The sequence below is a fragment of the Sander vitreus genome, chromosome 12, assembly GCF_031162955.1.
Source record: "Sander vitreus isolate 19-12246 chromosome 12, sanVit1, whole genome shotgun sequence".
Classification (NCBI taxonomy): domain Eukaryota; kingdom Metazoa; phylum Chordata; class Actinopteri; order Perciformes; family Percidae; genus Sander; species Sander vitreus.
The window spans coordinates 26,236,304-26,258,392 of record NC_135866.1 but is presented as its reverse complement, the minus strand read 5'-3'; the positions used below and the strand labels follow the sequence as shown (position 1 = coordinate 26,258,392).

The following is a 22,089-nucleotide window of genomic DNA, read 5'->3' as shown; positions in this document are numbered from 1 at the left end:
AATTCTGATCAGAAGGACAGAGAACAAACACATTCTGTTAAAAACATTTTTATTAACAATCCTATGAAAGCATTTAATGAAACAATGTTTTTTTTTCCAAAAGTCAGATGTTACCTTGTGTGAATTGCAGTCAGCAAATGGAGACAAATCTCTTACCACTTAATGCCCCTGTTAGTGTTTGTACTTTAAGGACCATTTACCATAGATTTGCAAACAAAACAAATTCTGACCATCGGTGACACAGATTAAAATGAATTTGTGTCAAAAACAATGAATGATAAATGAGCCTTTATTTTGAAATCAGGTCTGGTTTACATCAGACTCTGGTTGAACATTAGAGTGAGCATTAAGTGTCTGAGGCATAGTTAGTTATTGTGATCTTTAGATTCTCTATTTGAATACATTAGTTCAAAAAAAATGTTTTATGTAAATATCACCTTTTGTTCACTGTGAACACTTGTGGCAGTGTTAATAGTACCATGTAAGCTTGAGCTCACTCAACACTTTGCTATGTAAACTGGCCTGGAAGGTACCACTGGCCGTCTACAGGGGAGTGCTGTGGAGAGCCACTGACACATTGTCAGCTTCAGTCTGACAGGTGGGACTGTCTGTATTCGTGGCCTTGTATTGGCCGGTTTGCACCTCGGAGGCGGACTGCAGTTTGTTCCTGGTCAGGTATTGGCTGCAGGAGCAGAAGATGTGGTAGAAGGAGGAGGAGAGGCCGGCAATATCGGTGGAGATGTAGGGAAGGACCTCTGGAGATGCCTGGTTGTAGTAACTGATCTGGAAAAAGTAACAATAGTGAAGTTTGTTAAGACTATGTGTAAATATTCACCTGTTTAATCAGCTAAAATGGCTAAGAGTATTACCAGTGACATGTTGTTTTTGGTCTCCAGTATGGTGAATCCAGCACATAGGACCTCCCCTCGGTTATACCCTTCAGTGGGAGGGTGAGTGGGCAGGGACACTGAGCGCAGTGCGATGACGTATGGATCTCTGAGGAGGAGAAAACAAAACAAGAACTGACCGTTCATCCTGAAAGATAGAGGTGTCTGACTTTTGACCTGTGGTTTAGACCAGAGATCTTCAACAGGGGGCCTCCATATTATTGTTTGATAGTCAAATAAATATACATTAATATGAATACAACATATTAGTAAAGATAAATCTTTTTTTTAATGTGTACACAACATTGATGTTAGGCTTACTGGCCTATTGCTAAGGTAGCCATCCACAGATACAGTTTAAGGTTTCACTGTGCCACATTTTAACATTAAAACATGATGTATAACTATATGAATATGACAACAATTTTTTATTTTAAAAGCTTAGTATTGTATGCACAATGAAAAGGTATGAGTGAAGGCTTTAGGTCGCCTTTCACGTTATTGTAGGCCCAGTTAATTATATGCAACTCTTATTTTATACAATATATGTAGTGGGGACCCCTGGTTTAGACCTGTTGACCTGTCGTTGTACTGACCCGCTGCCACACGGCTTCCTCTTGCATGCCAACAAGATGAAGTCCTGGAGAATCCCTTCTCCCTGATGGCCTGAAGTCGGGGAACCGACCCGGCCGCGATGCACTGATGGGGTCACCACTCGATACAGGAAGTCATCTTCGTCCACCTGGTGAATGAGCTCACATTTCCTGATTTAGGAAAGGACACAGAGAGATACCACTGATGAGGGGGGATGATAGAAATGTATTTTATTTGAAATAAAGTAAAAAAAAAAAAAAAAAAAAAAATAATAATAATAATAATGCTGTTAAAGGAATAGTTCTACATTTTGGGGAAATTCAATTTTTCTCATTTTATTGCTGAGAGTTAGATAAGAAGATATCACTCTCATGTCTATACGATAAACATGGAGCTACAGCCAGCAGCTGCTTAGCTTAGCATAAAGTAAGTTATGGTTTTAAATTGGGTTTTGTCGCAGACTATTATACTTACTTTAAGTATATACTATAATTAAAGTGCTCATGTTATGCTTTTTCCCTTTCCTTTATAGGAGCATGTGTGTGTAATTCAGGCCTGTGTGTAATGTGTATAACAATAAACAACAGAGTGAAAACATTGTAATTTCCCTTGCGGGATTAATAAAGTATAAATTATTATTATCTTTTTTTGTGCATGTTATCGGTTTTCAAAGTGAAAAAGCCCAAAGTCCACCCCAAAGGGACTTACCATCTCCAACAGAAAACACTGTTCACAAACTGCTCCAAACAGCTCTATTGTAGTCCAGCCTTTACTTCAGAGACAAACGTGGTCACTTTGTAACACACGTTATAATGCTCGCCTAGCTGCTAGCATGGCACGCCCTCATACTCTGCTTCTGACTGGCTAGTAGTCCTTACCTAGGTACTGTCAGGGCACGCCCTCATACTCTGCTTCTGACTGGCTAGTAGTCCTTACCTAGGTACTGTCAGGGCACGCCCTCATACTCTGCAACTGACTGGCTAGTAGTCCTTACCTAGGTACTGCACATGTGCGACTCCCAACAAAGATGGAACAGAAGTGAGATGTCTCACTCTGTACCTAAAACAGAGAGCTCAGCACACAGGGTGAAAAGAGGAGCTGCAGCAATGTGCAGTACAACAAAAATATGGTGCTTTTTGAAAATTAAACCATGTAAACCTATTCTGATATAACCTCTTAATACAAGTATGAATCTGAAAATGAGCATAATATGAGCACTTTTAAGTTATGGTTTTGAATTGGGTTTTGTCGCAGACTATCATTTGGCCTTGTGCAGCCGCCTGACCCTATTTCAACATTAGGAGAACATACCTTAACCCAGGCACTGAATATGTATAGATTACTTTTCACTCTGCTTTATTACCTAAGACTTTGTATTGACACATCCTATTGCACTATGCACACCAAGTGTGACCTGTGTTTCTATTAGGCCACACTCTTACAGCTGCCTGCCAGAAATCAGAGTCCAGACTAAATTAAACAAATACGGCTATTTGAGTTCAGTAAATTGTAGGATGCAATGATCAATCCTTCTGCACTGAGTATGAACTCAAACCGAAGTACACTGCACTATATCTGGATTCTTCACATGACGATGAAAGGATCTTTTTGTGCAAATTTGTGTCTTTGTGAGATGTGAGATTGTGAGAAGTTTTTTGCATTTTAGACAAATAGTATTACTGATAATGTGTGTCCCAGCTCGGCCTGTTGCTCATCTCAGCCAGCAGACAGAACGCTCTGTGAGCAGGAACATCCACCTCGGATTCCACCCTGATGCTCAACGTGGACTTCTGCTCCAGGGTGTAGAGACGGACCTGGGAACAAATAATCACATGAAAAAAAAAAACATTTACTTTTAAAGCCGATGATGTATAACCCTTGAATATCAACCAATTTAAAAAGGTTTATTAAATGTTGCCATGTTTGGGAAGGATTGATTGTAAATACAATTGAAGATGGGAAAAAAAAACATGTTGAAAGGTGGAAAAGGTTTAATAAAACTGAAGACTGGTAAGAAGTTTTGTGTTTAATAGGGAGGCTAGGCCAACGGGGAGCTCAAGATACTGGCTGTCTTATTCTTTATGGAAATTATTGTTTTGTGCCTTTTTTTCTGTCACACTGATTACTCTGAGAGATCATTGATTTATTTGAAAAATGGAGTTGTCAATAAGGAAGGAACCTCAAGCACCTTATTATTTTTGTTAGTTTTTATTAGAGATGGTCCGATACCATTTTTTGCTTCCTGATACCGAGTCTGATACCTGAACTTGTCTTAGACCGAAACGTTGTATTTTATAAATTATTGCTTGCGTAATGGTCAGTGTGCGAAACTCTTTCTAAGACATACTATACTATGACTTTTTCATAATTTCTTTTTGACATACTATACTATTACTTTTTATTTCACGTTTTCTTTCCGTAATGCTATACTATGACTTTTTTCCATTTTTTCAACATACTATAGTATGACAATTTTGGACATATTATACATACAATACTTTATCACTTTTTTCTACATTCTATAATATGACTTTATCACTTGTTTGACATTACTATACTATGACTTTAAAAAAAACTTTAAATATTTCACTTTTGTTCAATACATTATTGACATAATTCAACATTTCAATGACATTCGTACTAATTAAAACCATTCCCACTTTTCCAACTGTTCTCACTACTTCACCTTATTCTTACCTAATTATGCCAACAATCCAGTTCAGCTTTGGCAATTTAGCTTTTCAGCATTCACAAGCATTTTCTGCAGGAAATGCATTTCCTAGTTGATGGTTAGGCCATGTGGTACATCTGTCATGTATTTGTTCTGTTGTTTGTGGAATGTATTTTTTTGTGGAATAAAAAATAAAAATAAAAATAATAATAATAATAATAATAATAATAATAATAATAATAATCAATTGAAACATCCAGCTCCTTGTGGGGAAAAGAAAAAAACAACTACCACCATACGTAAAACAAAAAAAACTCCCAGCAGATACCTTGTCTTTCTCAGAGCTGAGGCGCCAGTTGTTTCTAGCAGCCAACATCTTCAGAGCTGAAACATTGTTATAGCTCAGATACACCTGGAAGCACATACATATGCATTAGCAAACAAACACATAAGCATGCACAGGGAGCAGAAGATGATGCTACTCTTCTGATCGTGCTTTGCCATCTCATGAAAATCACAAAATTCTACTATTATATATCGTACCAAAAAGTGTACATTTCTAAATGCCAGCTGGACTCTAGTAGCATTATTAAGAAGCTGACCCTCTGTCATGTTGTGGTCTATAATGGCTCTTTTTCTGTGAGAATCTAACTGAACACACAACACAGGTCTTGTCTGCGTCATCTGTTTTTTTGTATGTACCAAAGAGCACCAGAGGGCAGCTGGCAGCTCAGTTACTGAATGGAAGCATCCACTGCCGTCCTAGTGACCCAACACTAGTGACATTGTTGACCAGTTAGTGTAGTGGCGAAAAAACTAAAAACAAACAAAGTTGTGCCAAAACATCTCAAAGTCCAGCCAGCAAACTGCTGTGCGTCACTCTCTCTGTGTGCCCATTCCTCTCCACATGTTTACATGGACTTACAGGGATGAGCTGTAATACATGTCTTATTTATCACAGCACATGTCATTGTTCATAGTCCTGAGTGATTCCCCACCTGGTTTCTGGGGTTCCATGGTACAGATAGAGGGACCTCGCCCTGCTTGCGTGAAATGATGTACTTTCTGAAACAAAAGGAGAACAAATCAGATGCATTTTTGACAATTTAATTGTAATGTCAGTGGGTGATAAATGTATCTATATCTACTGAAACACTGTCTACCATGGGCTCAAGGTCTGATACTGAGCTATCCTCTGGCAATATTGAACACTAGTGGTGCTCTAGAACAGTGGTTCTCAACCTTTTTGAGTCATGACCCCCCAGAATAATAAGGTTTGTGTTCGCAACCCCCCCCAACCCCTCGACAACGAGAAAGAGAGCTGCAAACCGGTGTAAACAGCTATTTTTACAGCTCTCCCCCTGCTGATTTTGAGGAATTGTTTAGTTTTAGTTTTAGCAGCTAGCACCTAGCCTTGTCCAACGTGCTCCAGGCTCTGTCGATTTTTCTGCTCGTGACTTTCTATCTCCCCCCCCGACCCGCCTTCAGACCCCTTTCTGTGTTCCAGGACCTCCTGATTTACAAATGAAGCTCTGAATATAACACATGAAATGTACCAAACTTACACAGTAATGTAAAAACCATTCCTCAGTCTAGAATATGTAATTTCATTTTTTTCTCCCCAACCATCTGGTGACCCCCAGAAATTACCTCGCGACCCCCTTGGAGGTCCCGACCCCCAGGAAGGAGAATCATTGCTCTTGACCAATGTTTCCAAGTTTCATGCGTGTCTTTAGCACGAGGGGCGGTGTGATGCATATTTCTTCACGCTGCAGAGGGCTGTACTGCATATTGACATTTCTGTAGATTGTGCTCTTGCCTGAAAAGTTCAATCCCCCTTATTTTTAAGAGACTGAAGTGAGTATCACCTCTGACACAGAAGTGGATTTATAAGATAAGAATGTATGTGCTCTTCACACGAATAGACAGACAGGTTACCTGTCCAATCTGATCTTTTTCCTAGCTATGGCCTCTTGAAACCTCCTCCCTCCTTCCTGTATGTGAAAGACATAGAGAGACAGACAAAGACACAGACAAAGAAAAATGTAATTCAGCTTTCCATCTTACATCCTCTCGTCCTGTTTAGGGTTGTAGTGGTCGGGAGCCTTTTCCAGAATGCCGTTTTTATTAAAGATGCTATGTGTATTATTTTATACATTATTCCTCAAAAAAGGGGCACTCCAGCAATTTAGTCCATGAAGTTAGGGGTCTCACAAGAGACATTAGAAAGAATGGTCACAATTAAAGCAGCGGAGACCAAGATATCCTGACCTTTAATCTCTAGTATAGGTCAAACTCCCAAATCACTTCATCCTACATTTTCCCATATTTTCACTTGGTCGTGTTACTTTTTTTAGACCCTCCCTGACTAGAAACAGAGACGGTTTAGAACTGAGATGCCCCAACTCAGAGTAATAAATAAGTATAAATAATGTTGTCAAAACTATTTCAAAAAAAGTAAACACTGCACTCAAAACCCATGTTCACTCTTCTCAAAATCAACATGACATCATGACTGCGCATAACATACACGTCCACTTTCTTAAGCCAAGCGGCGTGTTATCTGTACTCATTTTGAGCCATCCGTATGTCTACGCCGTATACAGCGGACGTAAACATACACGCCACTTGGCGTGTTATCGCGAGAAGAAAGCTACGGTTGAGTTTAGGAAACGTGACATGCGGGACACGATCCCCGGTCTCCTGGGTGAAAGTCCTGTGTTTTACCCATCCTCCCGACCAACCTCCCTCCGTGGATTTTCGCCCTTTCATACTACTCTCTACGGCGTAAATTCACGCGCAATCGCAAGGTAATGTAAGTCAATGGAGGCCAAACGGCGTTGATAAACACGCTAAAAAGTGAGTATGCGTCTCGAATTGGCGTGTCGTACATACGCCACTTCATGAGATCAGTCTGTCTCAAAATTGATCATTTCCACCAAAACACAGCTATCATATGAATACCTCTTACAGAGCATCAAGTACACACTGGTGTGATCATTTAAAACACTAACTTCAAAATACTGTTTATAATATAGAAAATGTTTTGGCTTCATGAGGTCATGTTACATATTCAAATGTATAACATTGTGTGGAAATTGTTTCCTTTGTCTCCTTTTTTAAAGTTAGGGTGTTTTGTTTGTTCCAAAATAGGTTTCAATTTTATGGTACATACAGTAAAGGCTGTTGCCATATTGTAATAAAACACTGTGAATGTATCATATAAATATTGCATTGACACAATCATTGTATCAGCATAGGACACAATGCACATCTGTCTATCCAATAAGCTCCAAATGGGTGAGACTCACAAGCCATCTTCCCAGAGTCATACTGTAAACTTATATTTGATACTGCAACATTGTTAAGAGTTCTGAGAACACACACCTTTTTTTGGCACGACTGGTAATACAAGGTGTGGCGTTTTGAAGGCCAGTGTTTTCCAGGTGAACAAAGTGGGCTAAATAATGCAAATTGTGCTCGGAAATTTGCTGTTGATACATGAGCTTCAAGTTTTCGGAATTGTGCGCATAGTTACATTTTTGTGTTTATACAATGGTGCAACATTCCTACAAGGTTGTAACAGGTTTACCCATAAACATGGCACCTTTCACCCTGCAACTACACTCTTATCAGTGTGACTACTACATGTAGTAGTAGGACATTATGATAAGAGCGGCTTCAATGAACACAAGGCCGATCCGTCCCTACATCGTGATAACTTTAATACTCTTTAATAAAAGTTAACAGGCCTGCAGTTTATAACTTTGACAGCTGGGAAAATATTAGCCATGTATGCTGTAGCCTTTGTTTTTGAGGGACGTGGTGACTAACAAATGCAATCAATTGTCAGCTAATTGTCAGTTTCCAAGAGTCACAAAAGACTGACCACACCTTCTCCCGCTATATTATAGCCAGATCAAACAGTATAATATATACCATATAGTATATTATATTGCTTATTTTCCAAGACAAAGATAATTCATTTCAATGTTTCAAATATAGCTAGGGCTACAATCAAAGCTCTACTCCCAATAAGAGACATGAAGCTGCACTAATCGATATATTTATAATAACAATGGATCAAATGACCAGGTGTAATGTGAGAGGGGTCATGGTGTTGAACCCCTTAGAGCACGTGTGTCAAACTCGAGGCCCGGGGGCCAAATCCGGCCCCTCGCAGGTTTTGATCCGGCCCGCATTTCAATTTAGAGTCACAATACATGTAGGCCCGCCTACTTTTTGTCGCTTTTTCTAAAGTTTTTGGTGTTTTTGTTGCTTTTTTCGACATTTTTGACGCCTTTTCCGGCGGTTTATGCACTTTTTTTTTCAACGCTTTAGGCACTTTGTTTTAACATTTTTGATGCTTTACTCAATGTTTTGCCACTTTTTACGATGTTGTTTTTGGCGTTTTTTCAGACAGTTTTGACGTATTTTTTCGGCCTTTTTCCAACTTTTTCGGAGCTTTATTCAACGTATTTGTCGCTGGCTGAGGAACATTTTTGGCGAACATTTTTGGGGCTTTATGAGGCCCAAAATGTAAGTGAGAAGACTACAGTACATGAGTCATGCATGTCAATAATCTCTACATGTCTGGCCCTCGATGTGATTCTCATTTTCCAGTGTGGCCCTCTGGGAAACTGAGTTTGACAGCCCTGCCTTAGAGAATTATCATCGGACTTCTCTCAGCTCAACAGAGCATTTTAAGGACTGTACAAAAACTATTGGAGTGGGGAGGGGGGCTGCATTTTAGATTTCAAGGGGGCAACAATCAAATAGTTGTTGGGTTAGGGCCAATTGCTATAAAAGGTGCGGAACGTCTCATTTATGGCTTGAGGTGATAAGTGTAAGTTGATTTGCCAGATTTATTTTTGATTATTGATTTTGATTTTATTTTTTGCAACAATGTTATTCAATTGAAATTGGAGTGTTTGTATTTAATTTCATGTCTGTTCTTTGCATAGTTCTCCGTTAGTTCTTTATTTTGTCTTTTAAGTTGCTATGTACTTTTTGCTAATTTTGTCTCATGAGTGAGAGGATTCCCCCCTAATTACCACCTTACCTGTTACCCAGAGTAGCGTTTAAGAGTTATTTGGAGTATAGTTCACTTCAAAAAAGGATGTCTAAATTACTGTGGTAGTCAGACGCTTCAGGCCTCTCTAGTCAAGTGAATTCAGAGAACTCATACTCAGGTTGTTTTCTAGCCTGATGTTTTACGGTCTTTTTTTTTTCAAGATTTTTTGGGCATTTTTAGGCCTTTATTGACGGGACAGCTGAAGAAATGAAAGGGGAGAGACGAGGAATGACATGCAGCAAAGGGCTGCAGGTCGGAGTCGAACCCGGGCCCGGTGGGTCGAAGAGTAAACCTCTATATATGGGCGCCCGCTCTACCAACTGAGCTACCCGGGTGCCCGGTGTGTACTGTCTTTTCCCGTGTCTCAGGATCATCTCTCATCTGCTAACCATCGTACAACTTCAACCGCCCACACCACTCACCCTCGACTACCCATCCTGCCTAGTCTGCCATCCACCATCGCCCTTCTGCTTCAGCCAGCCGTCTTCTGGTCTCCACTCCACCTCCATTCCCTTTGACCTACAATAAGCCTTCTTAAACCTCACCTACCTGTGTCAGTGTCTGCACTTGGGTCCACTGAGTACCACCCTTTTTTCTTGTGTCCATAAAGAGTTTATGCGGTAAATAGGCGTTGCAAGCGCGTTTGAAAAAAAAAATAATGACGGAGGGAATATCACATGACAGATCAGCAGTTTGCTCCGCATCCTTAAAGGTCCAGTGTGTAACGGGTTTAGCTGTTCATTATCAAAATCTGTGTTGCTCGTTCACAAACTTGTCCTTTTTCATGAATATTTACCACCACCATCAATTCCAAGTATTCCTATTGGCTTGAAATTTTACATTTGCGTTTGCATGAACTGGGGTAGACGCTCCATATTCATGCGCCATCTTGAAATACGTTAGCCGGTAAGAGACATACAGGACATACTGCTCCGCCTTACGCGTTTTCTCTGTCACATGATAAACTCACAGGTGCTGCTAATGCTGCTAATGGCTATCGTAGCTTCCCGGCCCCGGCAAGTTTGAAGAAGGAAACATGGAGGACCACATGTATTCAAAATCCAAATTTCAGGAACAGGAGTCTTCTTCTTCACCCAGAAAAAAGAAAAAGGATATTGAAAAGAGCAAGAGACTGGCATTTTGAAGCGTGAAGGCTACCGTAGCTCTAATACGTACTTTGAACTGCGTGGCGCGAGAGAGTTGATTGCGATATATGATCTCAACGCTAGATGGGAGAAATTCCTACACATTGGACCTTTAATGTAAACTTCATCAGAAGTTCATTCTGTTGGCTGACTTACCAGAGGTTCGGGGCGTATCCGTGGTAACATGCATGGCTTCCTGTGGTCATCGAGGACCTCGAAGATCATGAAGGCAGAGTTTATGTGTCGGTTAGGCCCTTCCTCCTGGTGGGCTTCTGCTCGCACCCCCACCTCAATGCTGCAGAACACATACACTCACTTGTTTTTCAATTCCTACTAATGTACTGTTCCTATATTTCTTTGCTTTACCCTTTTAACACTGAGCTGTTGTCATGACCCATTTCCTCCACATAAATCAGTCAGGTATTATCGTATCTGATCTTCTCGTGTGTCTTTCTGAGGGATTGTGGACATACTGATACCTGTTTTTGAAGGAGTTGTTGACTATAGCCCTCAGCAGCAGTCTGTCTCCAACCTGAGACGGTCCTCTGAAGGTGAACATGTCGATGGTCCGCAGGGTCGGGTGAGCCTGACACAGACGACTGCATAGAGAAAAGAGAGATTATACAATAAGAAAAACAATGAAAGAGCACATTACAGCTGTAACCCCTGGTGCATTTAAATAAAGCATTTTAAATGTGTGTGTGATGTACCTGGCAGAAATTGTAGCAACATTCACCATCCAGGCCATGATCTGCCCTCCAAATGTATTCACCTGGTATTCAGATAAACAGAGATGATGATCCAGTAAACTTACCCCTAAAGACAGTAATGGCACACCACTGATGAAACAGAGTGCATGAAAAGTAAAAGCCTGAATATTATTATATATTAAATACCTGGATCTGTAATGGACTTTTATACTATGTTGCACAATGGCACCACATCAAAATGTTAAAGTTAATAAGACATATAGCCCTGATTACCATATATTATCATATATAAATTCATATTCTTCTCTTTCCTAAGATCGCGGCAGATGGCCGCCAACCAAGAGCCAGGTTCTGCCTCAGGTTTCTGCCTGTTAAAAGGAAGTTTCTCCTCGCCACTGTCGCACTAAATGCTTGCTCTTGGGGGGGAATAGTTGGGTCTAGACCTACTCTTTTTTTTTTTTTTTAAAGATTATTTTTTCGGCATTTTTTAGGCCTTTATTTGACAGGACAGCTGAAGACATGAAAGGGGAGAGAGAGGGGGGGAATGACATGCAGCAAAGGGCCGCAGGTCGGAGTCGAACCCGGGCCCGCTGCGTCGAGGAGTGAACCTCTATATATGGGCGCCCGCTCTACCAACGGAGTTATCTGGTGTTAACTGAACTCTTCGTCTCAGACTGATCCTTGTGTCCTGGTAAACTTAAGTCCGATGTAAGAAGGCGCAGGAATTAATAAATTGGAGTCAGATTTGACAGGCCTTAGGGCCTTATTTTAGACAAAATTCCGTACACTGGGCTCTAGACCTACTCTATCTGTAAAGTGTCCTGATATAACTCCTGTTGCGATTTGACACTGTATACATGAAATAAAATTGAATTGAAAATTGAACTGAATAAACAGACAGAGAGGCAGACAGAAAGATACATAAATAAATCACCTGATGGTTAGCATGTGGGGGTAGAACCAGTTCAACACTCTCCACCTTGGTCTTCTCTGCTGCCACCGCATTGTCTACTGCTGAGTTGTCAGCTGACACACACACACACACACACACACACACACACACACACACACACACACACACACGTTTCTCTCGATGATTTCTGACTTCCATACTCTCTCACTCACAACCCATTGGTTCCTAGTGAATTCGTTACTCTTTAAAGTCAAGCTCACAAATATATAGTTTCACTTGGAGCTGGCCACTGTATAACGCATTTGTTGAGGACTATTTTCAGTGGCAAATTAATCCACATTTGGTGCTCTAGTATTTCTGCCAACAGGACGGTGTATGTGGGACTGAGTCCAAATTAAATACAGTGTGTGTTCATAGCAATGAAGGTCACCCACCCAGTGCAACAATGTGGCTCATTGATGTGTTTTTAATAGTTTCGCATTAATTTTCACAAGCCCACTGTTTTTCAGAAAGTGACATGAAGTGAAGTCATACAAATCTATTTGATTACAATCTTATTTCATCACTGCTTCATTGTGTGTAAAGTCCTGATACTCTGTATTCAGTTGCTGTCCTTCACTTTCACAGTAGCATTCAGCAACAGCTGAAAGCATCCAACAAGCCTACAAACTCTCTGCAGTATCTGCTCTTTCAGGGAAAACAGCTAGCTTTATTGTGGTCTGCTGTATGCTGTGATGTAGCAGTGTGCATCAAAACCTACCCTGCAGGTTAGACCCATGGGAGAGCAGATCTTTGATGATGTCATCATGTACCATCCTGACCCTCCGTCTCTCAGCCGCCACGCTGTATTCAACCTGCTCTTTCTCAGTGTGGGGTACAATGGGCTGCAAGATCACCTGTGAGCAGATTTAAATAAATGTGTCGAAATGTGTCCTTTAATAATAAATATATATAATAATAATAATACGTTGGAGTTTAACCCGGTGGACGAGAGGGTCGCCTCCCTACGCCTGCGGGTTGTGGGGGGGAAAACTCTGACTGTTTGTGCATATGCACCAAATAAGAGTTTGGAGTATTCGGCCTTCTTGGAGACCTTGAGTAGAGTCCTGCATGGGGCTCCAGTCGGGGACTCCATAGTTCTGCTGGGGGACTTCAACGCGCACGTGGGTAATGATGGAGACACATGGAGAGGCGTGATTGGGAGGAACGGCCTCCCTGATCTAAACCAGAGTGGTTGTTTGTTGTTGGACTTCTGTGCTAGTCATGGATTGTCTGTAACGAACACCATGTTCGAACATAGGGATGCTCATAAGTGTACTTGGTACCAGAGCACCCTAGGCCAAAGGTCAATGATCGATTTTATAATCGTTTCATCTGATCTGAGGCCGTATGTTTTGGACACTCGGGTGAAGAGAGGGGCGGAGCTGTCAACCGATCTCCATCTGGTGGTGAGTTGGGTCAGGGGGTGGGGGAAGACTCTGGACAGACCTGGTAAGCCCAAACGGGTAGTGCGGGTAAATTGGGAACGTCTGGAGGAGGCCCCTGTCCGACAGACTTTCAACTCACACCTCCGGCGGAGCTTTTCGTGCATCCCTGTGGAGGCTGGGGGCATTGAACCCGAGTGGACAATGTTCAAATTTTCCATTGCTGAAGCTGCGGTGAGGAGCTGTGGTCTTAGGGTCTTAGGTGCCTCAAGGGGCGGTAACCCACGAACACCGTGGTGGACACCGGTGGTCAGGGAAGCCGTCCGACTGAAGAAGGTCTTTCCGGGATATGTTATCCCAGACGACTCCGGAGGCAGTTGCAAGGTACCGAAGGGCCCGAAGGGCTGCAGCCTCTGCCGTGAAAGAGGCAAAGCAGCGTGTGTGGGAGAAGTTTTGGAGAAGACATGGAGAAGGACTTTCGGTCGGCACCAAGGTACTTCTGGAAAACCGTTCGCCACCTCAGGAGGGGGAAGCGGTGAACCATCCAAGCTGTGTACAGTAAGGACGGGACGCTGTTGACCTCAACTGAGGAGGTAATAGGGCGGTGGAAGGAGCACTTTGAGGAACTCCTAAAGACTAATACGCCCTCTATGGTAGAGGCAGAGCTGGAGGATGAGGGGGGATTGGCATCAATTTCCCTGGTGGAGGTTGCTGAGGTAGTTAAACAACTCCACAGTGGCAAAGCCCCAGGAATTGAGGAGATCCGTCCAGAAATGCTTAAAGCTCTGGGTGTGGAGGGGTTGTCTTGGTTGACACACCTCTTCAACATTGCGTGGAAGTCTGGGACGGTGCCTAAGGAGTGGCAGACCGGGGTGGTGGTTCCCCTTTTTAAAAAGGGGGACCAGAGGGTGTGTGCCAATTACAGGGGTATCACACTTCTCAGCCTCCCCGGTGAAGTCTACTCCAAGGTGCTGGAAAGGAGGGTTCGGTCGATAGTCGAATCTCAGGTTGAAGAGGAACAATGCGGATTCCGTCCTGGTCGTGGAACAACGGACCAGATCTTTACTCTCGCGAGGATCCTGGAGGGAGCCTGGGAGTATGCCCAACCAGTCTACATGTGTTTTGTGGATCTGGAGAAGGCGTATGGCCGGGTGCCCCGGGAGATACTGTGGGAGGTGCTGCGGGAGTACGGGGTGAGGGGGTCCCTTCTCAGGGCCATCCAATCTCTGTACGACCAAAGCGAGAGCTGTGTCCGGGTTCTCGGCAGTAAGTCGGACTCATTTCAGGTGAGAGTTGGCCTCCGCCAGGGCTGCGCTTGGTCACCAATCCTGTTTGTAGTATTTATGGACAGGATATCGAGGCGTAGTCGGGGTGGAGAGGGGTTGCAGTTCGGTGGGCTGGGGATCTCATCGCTGCTTTTTGCAGATGATGTGGTCCTGATGGCATCATCGGCCTGTGACCTTCAGCACTCACTGGATCGGTTCTCAGCCGAGTGTGAAACGGCTGGGATGAGGATCAGCACCTCTAAATCGGAGGCCATGGTTCTCAGCAGGAAACCGATGGAGTGCCTTCTCCAGGTAGGGAATGAGTCCTTACCCCAAGTGAAGGAGTTCAAGTACCTTGGGGTCTTGTTCGCGAGTGAGGGGACAATGGAGCGGGAGATTGGTCGGAGAATCGGCACAGCAGGTGCGGTATTACATTCAATTTATTGCACCGTTGTGACGAAAAGAGAGCTGAGCCAGAAGGCAAAGCTCTCAATCTACCGGTCAGTTTTTGTTCCTACCCTCACCTATGGTCATGAAGGCTGGGTCATGACCGAAAGAACAAGATCCAGGGTACAAGCGGCCGAAATGGGTTTCCTCAGGAGGGTAGCTGGCGTCTCCCTTAGAGATAGGGTGAGAAGCTCAGTTATCCGTGAGGAGCTCGGAGTAGAGCCGCTGCTCCTTTGCATCGAAAGGAGCCAGTTGAGGTGGTTCGGGCATCTGGTAAGGATGCCCCCTGGGCGCCTCCCTAGGGAGGTGTTCCAGGCACGTCCAGCTGGGAGGAGGCCTCGGGGGAGACCCAGGACTAGGTGGAGGGATTATATCTCTAACCTGGCCTGGGAACGCCTTGGGATCCCCCAGTCGGAGCTGGTTAATGTGGCCCGGGAAAGGGAAGTTTGGGGTCCCCTGCTGGAGCTGCTACCCCCGCGACCCGACCCCGGATAAGCAGATGAAGATGGATGGATGGATGGAATAATAATAAATTTTACTTACTTACTTACTTACACACACACACACACCTTTTTTCCTGTGTTTGTGCGCTGGGTAACAAAGGTGGCGTAGGCGTGACAAATCCTCCAGTGACGATCAGAGAACAGGTCCTCACAGCTCACCTCTATGCCCACCTGGGATGGAATATATCAGGGATAATATATGGTCAAAGTATGTAAAGATATAGTGGAGTAATGGCGTCCTGAGCAGAGAATGAAGTCACACTCCCTCTGTATGTTGTAATCTGAGTTTGTCCGTTCTTTGTTTTGATAGCCGGTCCGGCCGCGGGTGCATGTGGCCGTGAAAAAAGGTATTTCACGAATTGGGGAACAGTCTGTGAGAGCCGTGTGGAGCAATTCCAGCCTGCAGTTTTTTTGTTTGTTTTTTAACAGTATTTAGAGTACAGCTCCTATAAAAGCGGCTCCTGTCCCCCGGCTGTTACCGACCAGGAGTTCAGCCTGGAAAACTATGGGTGGCAAGCCAAATGTGTGTGCGTTCACTTGGGCGGCAAATAGGGTTATGAAGCATTTAGATAAGATAGATGACAATAAAGGAATTTTATCTTATCTAAATGCGTCATACCTCTACCGCTATGATTGGAACCCCTTCCCCTCCGCCTTCCCTCATTGGTGGCATGAAAGCCCAATTATGTGTGAGGCCAGGTGAGCTTAACATCTTTTATGCCCGCCTTAATCTAAAAAAAAAAAAAAGAGTCAGCTGTCAATTCTGCAACGCCTCCAGAGGACCGGCCACTGTCAGTATCCACAGCAGATGTAATAAAAACCCTGATGAGAGTGAATATGAGTAAAGCCGCTGGCCCTGATAACTTCACTGGCTGTGTACTAAGAACATGTGCCAACCAGCTATTTGAATATTATCACTGACATTTTTAACATATCACTGTCACAGGAAAGCATCCCCCCCTATGACAGCCACCATCGTCCCTAAACCTAAAAAGTCTGCAGTGTCTAGTCTAAATGACTATCGCCCTGTGGCACTCACCCAAAATCTGAGAAGCGTTTTGAGCTTCTCCTGCCAACAGATCCACAAAAGATACCATTTCCACTGCCCTCCGCTAAGCCCTCACACATCTTAAAAATAACAACACCTACATCAGAATGTTGTTTGTTGATAATCAGCTTAGCGTTCACTACAATCCCGCATGAAATTGATTATTAAACTTAGCACTCTGGGCTTCAGTACTACACTCTGCAACTGGATATTAGACTCCTCCAATCTAGTGTTGAAGAGTGGAGCCCCCCAGGGCTCTGTGCTTAGCCCCTCTTGCCAATGCTGTAAACCCACGACTGCAACCCCCAAAATGGAAAGACCTCTGGTGTGAAGTTTGCGGATGACACCAACATCATCGGTCGGATTACAAACAACGAGGAGAACTCATATCAGGAGGAAATTAACAATCTTACAGAGTGGTGCACAGACAACAACCTACTGCTTAACGTCAGCAAAACCTACTAGCAGCATTGTTTGATTTTAGAAAAAAGAAGGTAAAGGCACACCCCTGTCTACATTAGTTGAGCTGAGGTGGAGCAAGTAAACAGTTTAAGGTTCCTGGGAATCAGCATCACAGAGAAGCTGACATTTCCTATCTCCACTCTGGTAAAGAAAGGTCAGAAATGGCTGTTTTTCTTAAGGAAACTTAAAAAGGAAAAAAAAATTCCTTTGCCAAGTTCTTGTTAACTTTTATGGAGGAGCAATATAAATCATCCTGACTGGAAACATTACAATATGGCATTGTGCACGGCCCAGGACAGGAGAGCTCCGCAGTGGGTGATTAAATCCGTCCAGAAAACCACTGGTACCCATCTACCGAGCATGAGTGGTATCGGTGACGGTGAGATGCCTGCACAGAGACCAAAGTATACTACGGTTGCTCTCACACCTGAGCAGTTTGGTCCGTTTTAACGGAACCCTGCAGCGTTTCGTCACATAGTTTGGTTTGTTTGTGCTTCTCAGATTCTCGTCACCGGGGCGCATGCCAGCCGGTGACTCCTCACTTGAGTGACACACGAGCGGTCACTCCAAACCACTTCCCCTGCACCACTTACACAATAAGAAGCTATTCTTTTTATGTCTAAGGAGCTTTAAGCTGCAGATACACTGACCAGACGGCCGACCCTCGGCAGAAAAGGCAGTTGGACTGATCAGTCTCACCGAGTTGGTCAAAAAAGTGCCTCAGAACACACCAAAGCGACGAGACGTAATACGTCTCCATAACAGCAGGCGGCGCTAATCTGTATTGTCGTCCAAAAATGAAAAACGGCAGCTGATTGGACGAACGCGTCACGTGGGTCTTGTTTCTCCGGAAATTCCATAGACAGTATATAAGAATGGACCAACAGATCCCGTTGCTCTGGACGACCAGTGAAGGCCATTAGAAGCACTTTTCCAGTGAGCGCCGAGCGTTACTGCGCAGCCTCCAACTGAGAGAGACGACGTAAATGTGACGTGAGCAACCTGTCTGAAAGTTGTAAGTCTTCTGGTAGCTGTGCCAAGACAAATCTCAATCATTCCCAATCTTGCAGAGACGGAGAGCGTAGGTATATGTAAGGAGATAACATGGGCACAGGCTAATTATTGCTAACTAAAATGCTAGTTAACATTAATAATTAAACTTAAAAAGCTAATGTAAGTCGAAACTGCCTGCGAGCTTCTCCTGTACTATACGGTAATTCCTCTACTATGCGACAGTAAGTCCTGTGGTTATGACACAATCGTTAGCCTATTTTTACAAAAACGTCTGCTACAGAGCCATAATGTGAGGTACAAGGTAATGGAGCCTTTTATACCTTGTCGTGTTTCTTTAGAAATAAACAATGGACAAATGGTCTTTAAATGCTTCAGATGTAAAGTTATTTGCTGTCAAAGTGACGTCAAAATGAATGGCAGTCAATGGAATGCTAACGAGGGGTGAGTGCTTATTAGCATCAAAATGGCGCCATAGGAGGTTCGGGTTGTGAGGAGACGCTTACCCCCTTGGGAAATTCAAAGACAGACTGTCATGGCGGCTTGTTCAGAATACGATCTCATATTGTACTAAAATAGTTCACCGAAACGTGTTTCTGAAAACACTTTAAGCGAGAAATAGACCATGCAGTTGCTGAATCTGTCTTCATTTCAGATCAACAAAGGTCAGTTTAAAAGATTTTCGTCAGATTTTGAGAGACTCTAGTCACGCTCATTCCGCTCCTCGTTTCCGGGTTAGCGCTCTACCAATCAGATTGTGCAGTGCCCGCCCCGCCGATTATACATGTCAAATCGGCCAAAATGAAGGACGACGGCCCCTCGGACAGACGATGGCACGGAACACACCGAACAGACTCGAATCACTGACCTCGCCAGACTGTCCAACGGCCGATTATCGGCTCTGTGTGTCCGGGCCTTTACACACAACCTTACCAGAGCTGAATATTTCATCACAGTAGTGTTATAGCCTACATTTTATTTTGTCTTGTTATTTGGGTGTTTACAGTGGTCATAAACATTTAAAGGGTTGTAAATCTAGTTCTTTAAAGTAAATTGGAGTAGTATAATAGTCAACTTGAATCAAATGAAACGTAATGTCCCACAAAATTGTGAGCAAAAACGTTAATGTCAAGCTGGATGTTAAACATAAGTGATGTACTGCAGGAATCCAATGCAAACTTCTCTGACCTCCATGCTGGTGTTGAAGGCTCTGTTGACCTTTGCTTTGATGTTCACCACCTGACCCACGCTGAACAGGGACACAAAAGGAAGAATGAGTGAATTAGAGCTGCAAAGATTAATCAATTAGTTGTAAACTGTGAAATTAATCGCCAACTGTTTTGATAATCGATCAATCACAAAAATCCTGACTCCAGCTTTTTAAAATCTTCGTATTTTCTAGTTTCGTGACCCCTCTTTGACAGTAAACTGAATATCTTTGAGTTGTGGACAAAACAAGACATTTGAGGATGACATCTTGTGCTTTCAGAAACACTGATTGACATTTTTCACCATTTTCTGAAATGTTATAGACCAAACAACTGATCGATTAATCGAGAACATAATCAACAGATTAATCAACAATGAAAATAATCGTTAGTTGCAGCCCTATGCTGAATATATACACACACACACACACACACACACACAGTGGAGAAGGGCCCACGCCTCTGTACACACACTTCCTGTTACCTGATGGTACGTTCAAAGTGGATGTCATCCATGGAGGCAGTGACGCAAGGACACCCAGCATGCCTCTCAGCTGAATATAAAACAGACATATGTCACAAATTAAATCATTACAACACACATCACATGACTACTATACACACACACACCAGAGAGGCAGGCACTGCAGTCCATCCATTTGAGCAGCTCTCCCACGCTCAGCTCCTGTCGATGGTTGCTGTGACAGGGCATCACTATCTGACTCATTTTCACCTCCGTCGGGTTGATGCTCTCTTCTTCTTCTTCTTCTTCTTCTTCTTCTTCTTCCTCCTCCTCCTCGTCGTCTTTCTTCGGTTCACCTGACAATCTGGAACTCATCTTCAAAGCTGAGGGAAGAGAAGAGTTTCTAAAGGTTCTAAATTTCAGTTTTAGGTCAGTTGTCTCGGTCACCATTAAGAAGACTCTTATGCAGCTCTCACAACATGGATGTTATCTACAATTTTAACTTGTTCTGGAATTGGGCTTCTCTCTTCAGAAGAGACGGTATCCATCCCAACAAGCGGGGTAGCCAAATGCTGTCTGCAAATATTTAGCATGCGGTCAAGTCCTCTCCATGTGCAGTCATGCACGCAGAGAGGACTTGACAGTCATGTCTGCACAGCACACAGCACACACACACACACACACACACACCCCTGCTGTTTCTGTGGATTCTTTTAAAAATCTGATAAAGACATATACCTGTTTAGACTGGCAATTGGTTTATCGGTCTGCAGCTGGTCTGCACTTTCAATTATTTAGCAATATCGTGTTCTCAATCTGTATTGCGTTTCTTGTGTTTGCTCCTGTAAAGCACTATGTGACTTATGTCTGTGTGCTTTATGAATACATTTTACTTACTTATTAAAAAGGGACAAGAGGGAAAGATCAGAGCGAGGCTCTTATAATTGAGACTTGATCTTACTTGTTTAAACTATGTAGTTTACTGGATTTTACTGGATATCAGCTCTGTAGAAAATAGTGTCTGTCTGAGCTGGAGCTCATGTTGATGACTGAATGCATAAAGAAACAACAAATAGCTGCAGTCTTGGTGTGAATAGTTATTCTGTCAGTACCCTGCAGTTTGACAGATGAATAGATTCACTTTTTGTGTCTTGTGACAACATTAATTTGAGCATTTCTTAGTTTGTCTTCACACCAGAAAGATCTGTCAGGAACCATTTTCCTAGGAAGTCATATTCATTGACAGCTAATCAGTTACACATGAAGGACAGGCTACTGTAAACACCAATAAACATACAGTATTTGCATGAAACCTACATTATATTGTAGTATTTTCTGAAGAACTCTGAAATACCACACACAATCTCCAGATTTACTATTCTATTTGATCTTAACTTTTCAAGGCAATTGTTATGTCCTCAATCCATGACGACACATCAGGTCACTTTAGTTAAGTGTATAGGAAGGGTTGTACTCATGCTGCCAATGATTGCAACATAATTTACTGCAACTGCTTCCTGTAAAATGACTCTTGTACAAATGAGTCCTTTTCCTTCTAAAACTGAAGAGTTTTTGTCAAAATCAGTTTCTCAGACCCCCAGAAGACGACTTCAGTGAGTTGTGCTGTTATAGCTCCTTGCACGACTAGACTGGTGGTTTGAAGATATTTGGCTGACATTTTATATCAGTAGGGCGGATCTTGGCGTGGCCATAGTGGGATTTGGGACACTAAACTGCACGTAAACCCGCATTTTGTTTCCATCTGTTTACGTTACATCATAGTAGATTATGATAAATGATGATAATGTTACATGACAGCCACACAGGTAGGAAAACATACAACTGAGAGTGCACGCACTCTGAACAAATTCGACAAAGTTACAGCTACAGTTATAAAAGGACTAACGTTACTTATGACAACTTTTATTCTGTAAACCGAAACATATATGCACATGAAATAGCTAGCTAATCAAGCGACATTAAGATACCTGCTAACGTTAGTCATTTACTGCACACCAAATCATATTCTTCCAGCTAGAACAGCGAACTTAAAAAAAACCTTCCACAGCTAAATTAGCTTATAAAGCTACTACTAGCTTGAAAGTTTAGCGGTATAACTTTGAAATATTAGCTTACTTTGCAATGTAACGTAGTCTCGCTTTGCCAGACCATCCACACACTGTAACGTCACTCACTAACCTGAGGGACCTGTGAAAGTATCAAGCTAAGCGTTAAACATACGCTATCAAAGCGTGTTCCGGTAA

General features: G+C 42.9%; 1 protein-coding gene across 4 annotated transcripts in view; it reads right to left on the bottom strand.

Annotated features, from left to right (window-relative positions):
* Positions 1-32: 32 nt before the first annotated feature.
* acot11a (acyl-CoA thioesterase 11a) overlaps positions 33-22,089 on the bottom strand; it is a 22,727-nt gene continuing 670 nt past the window's right edge. The window contains exons 2-19 of one of the 4 annotated variants that reach the window (XM_078264919.1): positions 21,962-22,033; positions 19,993-20,208; positions 19,847-19,916; positions 19,343-19,403; positions 15,700-15,804; positions 12,755-12,890; positions 12,016-12,107; positions 11,082-11,143; positions 10,851-10,970; positions 10,528-10,666; positions 6,091-6,146; positions 5,151-5,217; positions 4,481-4,564; positions 3,162-3,295; positions 1,484-1,651; positions 870-996; positions 568-783; positions 33-502 (exon numbers count right to left, since the gene is read on the bottom strand). In XM_078264919.1, the coding sequence (XP_078121045.1) occupies positions 494-502; positions 568-783; positions 870-996; positions 1,484-1,651; positions 3,162-3,295; positions 4,481-4,564; positions 5,151-5,217; positions 6,091-6,146; positions 10,528-10,666; positions 10,851-10,970; positions 11,082-11,143; positions 12,016-12,107; positions 12,755-12,890; positions 15,700-15,804; positions 19,343-19,403; positions 19,847-19,916; positions 19,993-20,200 (1,854 nt within the window). In that variant the 5' untranslated portion in view covers positions 20,201-20,208; positions 21,962-22,033 and the 3' untranslated portion in view covers positions 33-493. Of the gene's footprint in view, positions 784-869; positions 997-1,483; positions 1,652-3,161; positions 3,296-4,480; positions 4,565-5,150; positions 5,218-6,090; positions 6,147-10,527; positions 10,667-10,850; positions 10,971-11,081; positions 11,144-12,015; positions 12,108-12,754; positions 12,891-15,699; positions 15,805-19,342; positions 19,404-19,846; positions 19,917-19,992; positions 20,209-21,961; positions 22,034-22,089 lie in introns of those variants that run through there. The other 3 variants (XM_078264917.1, XM_078264918.1, XM_078264920.1) reach the window with 3 other exon arrangements.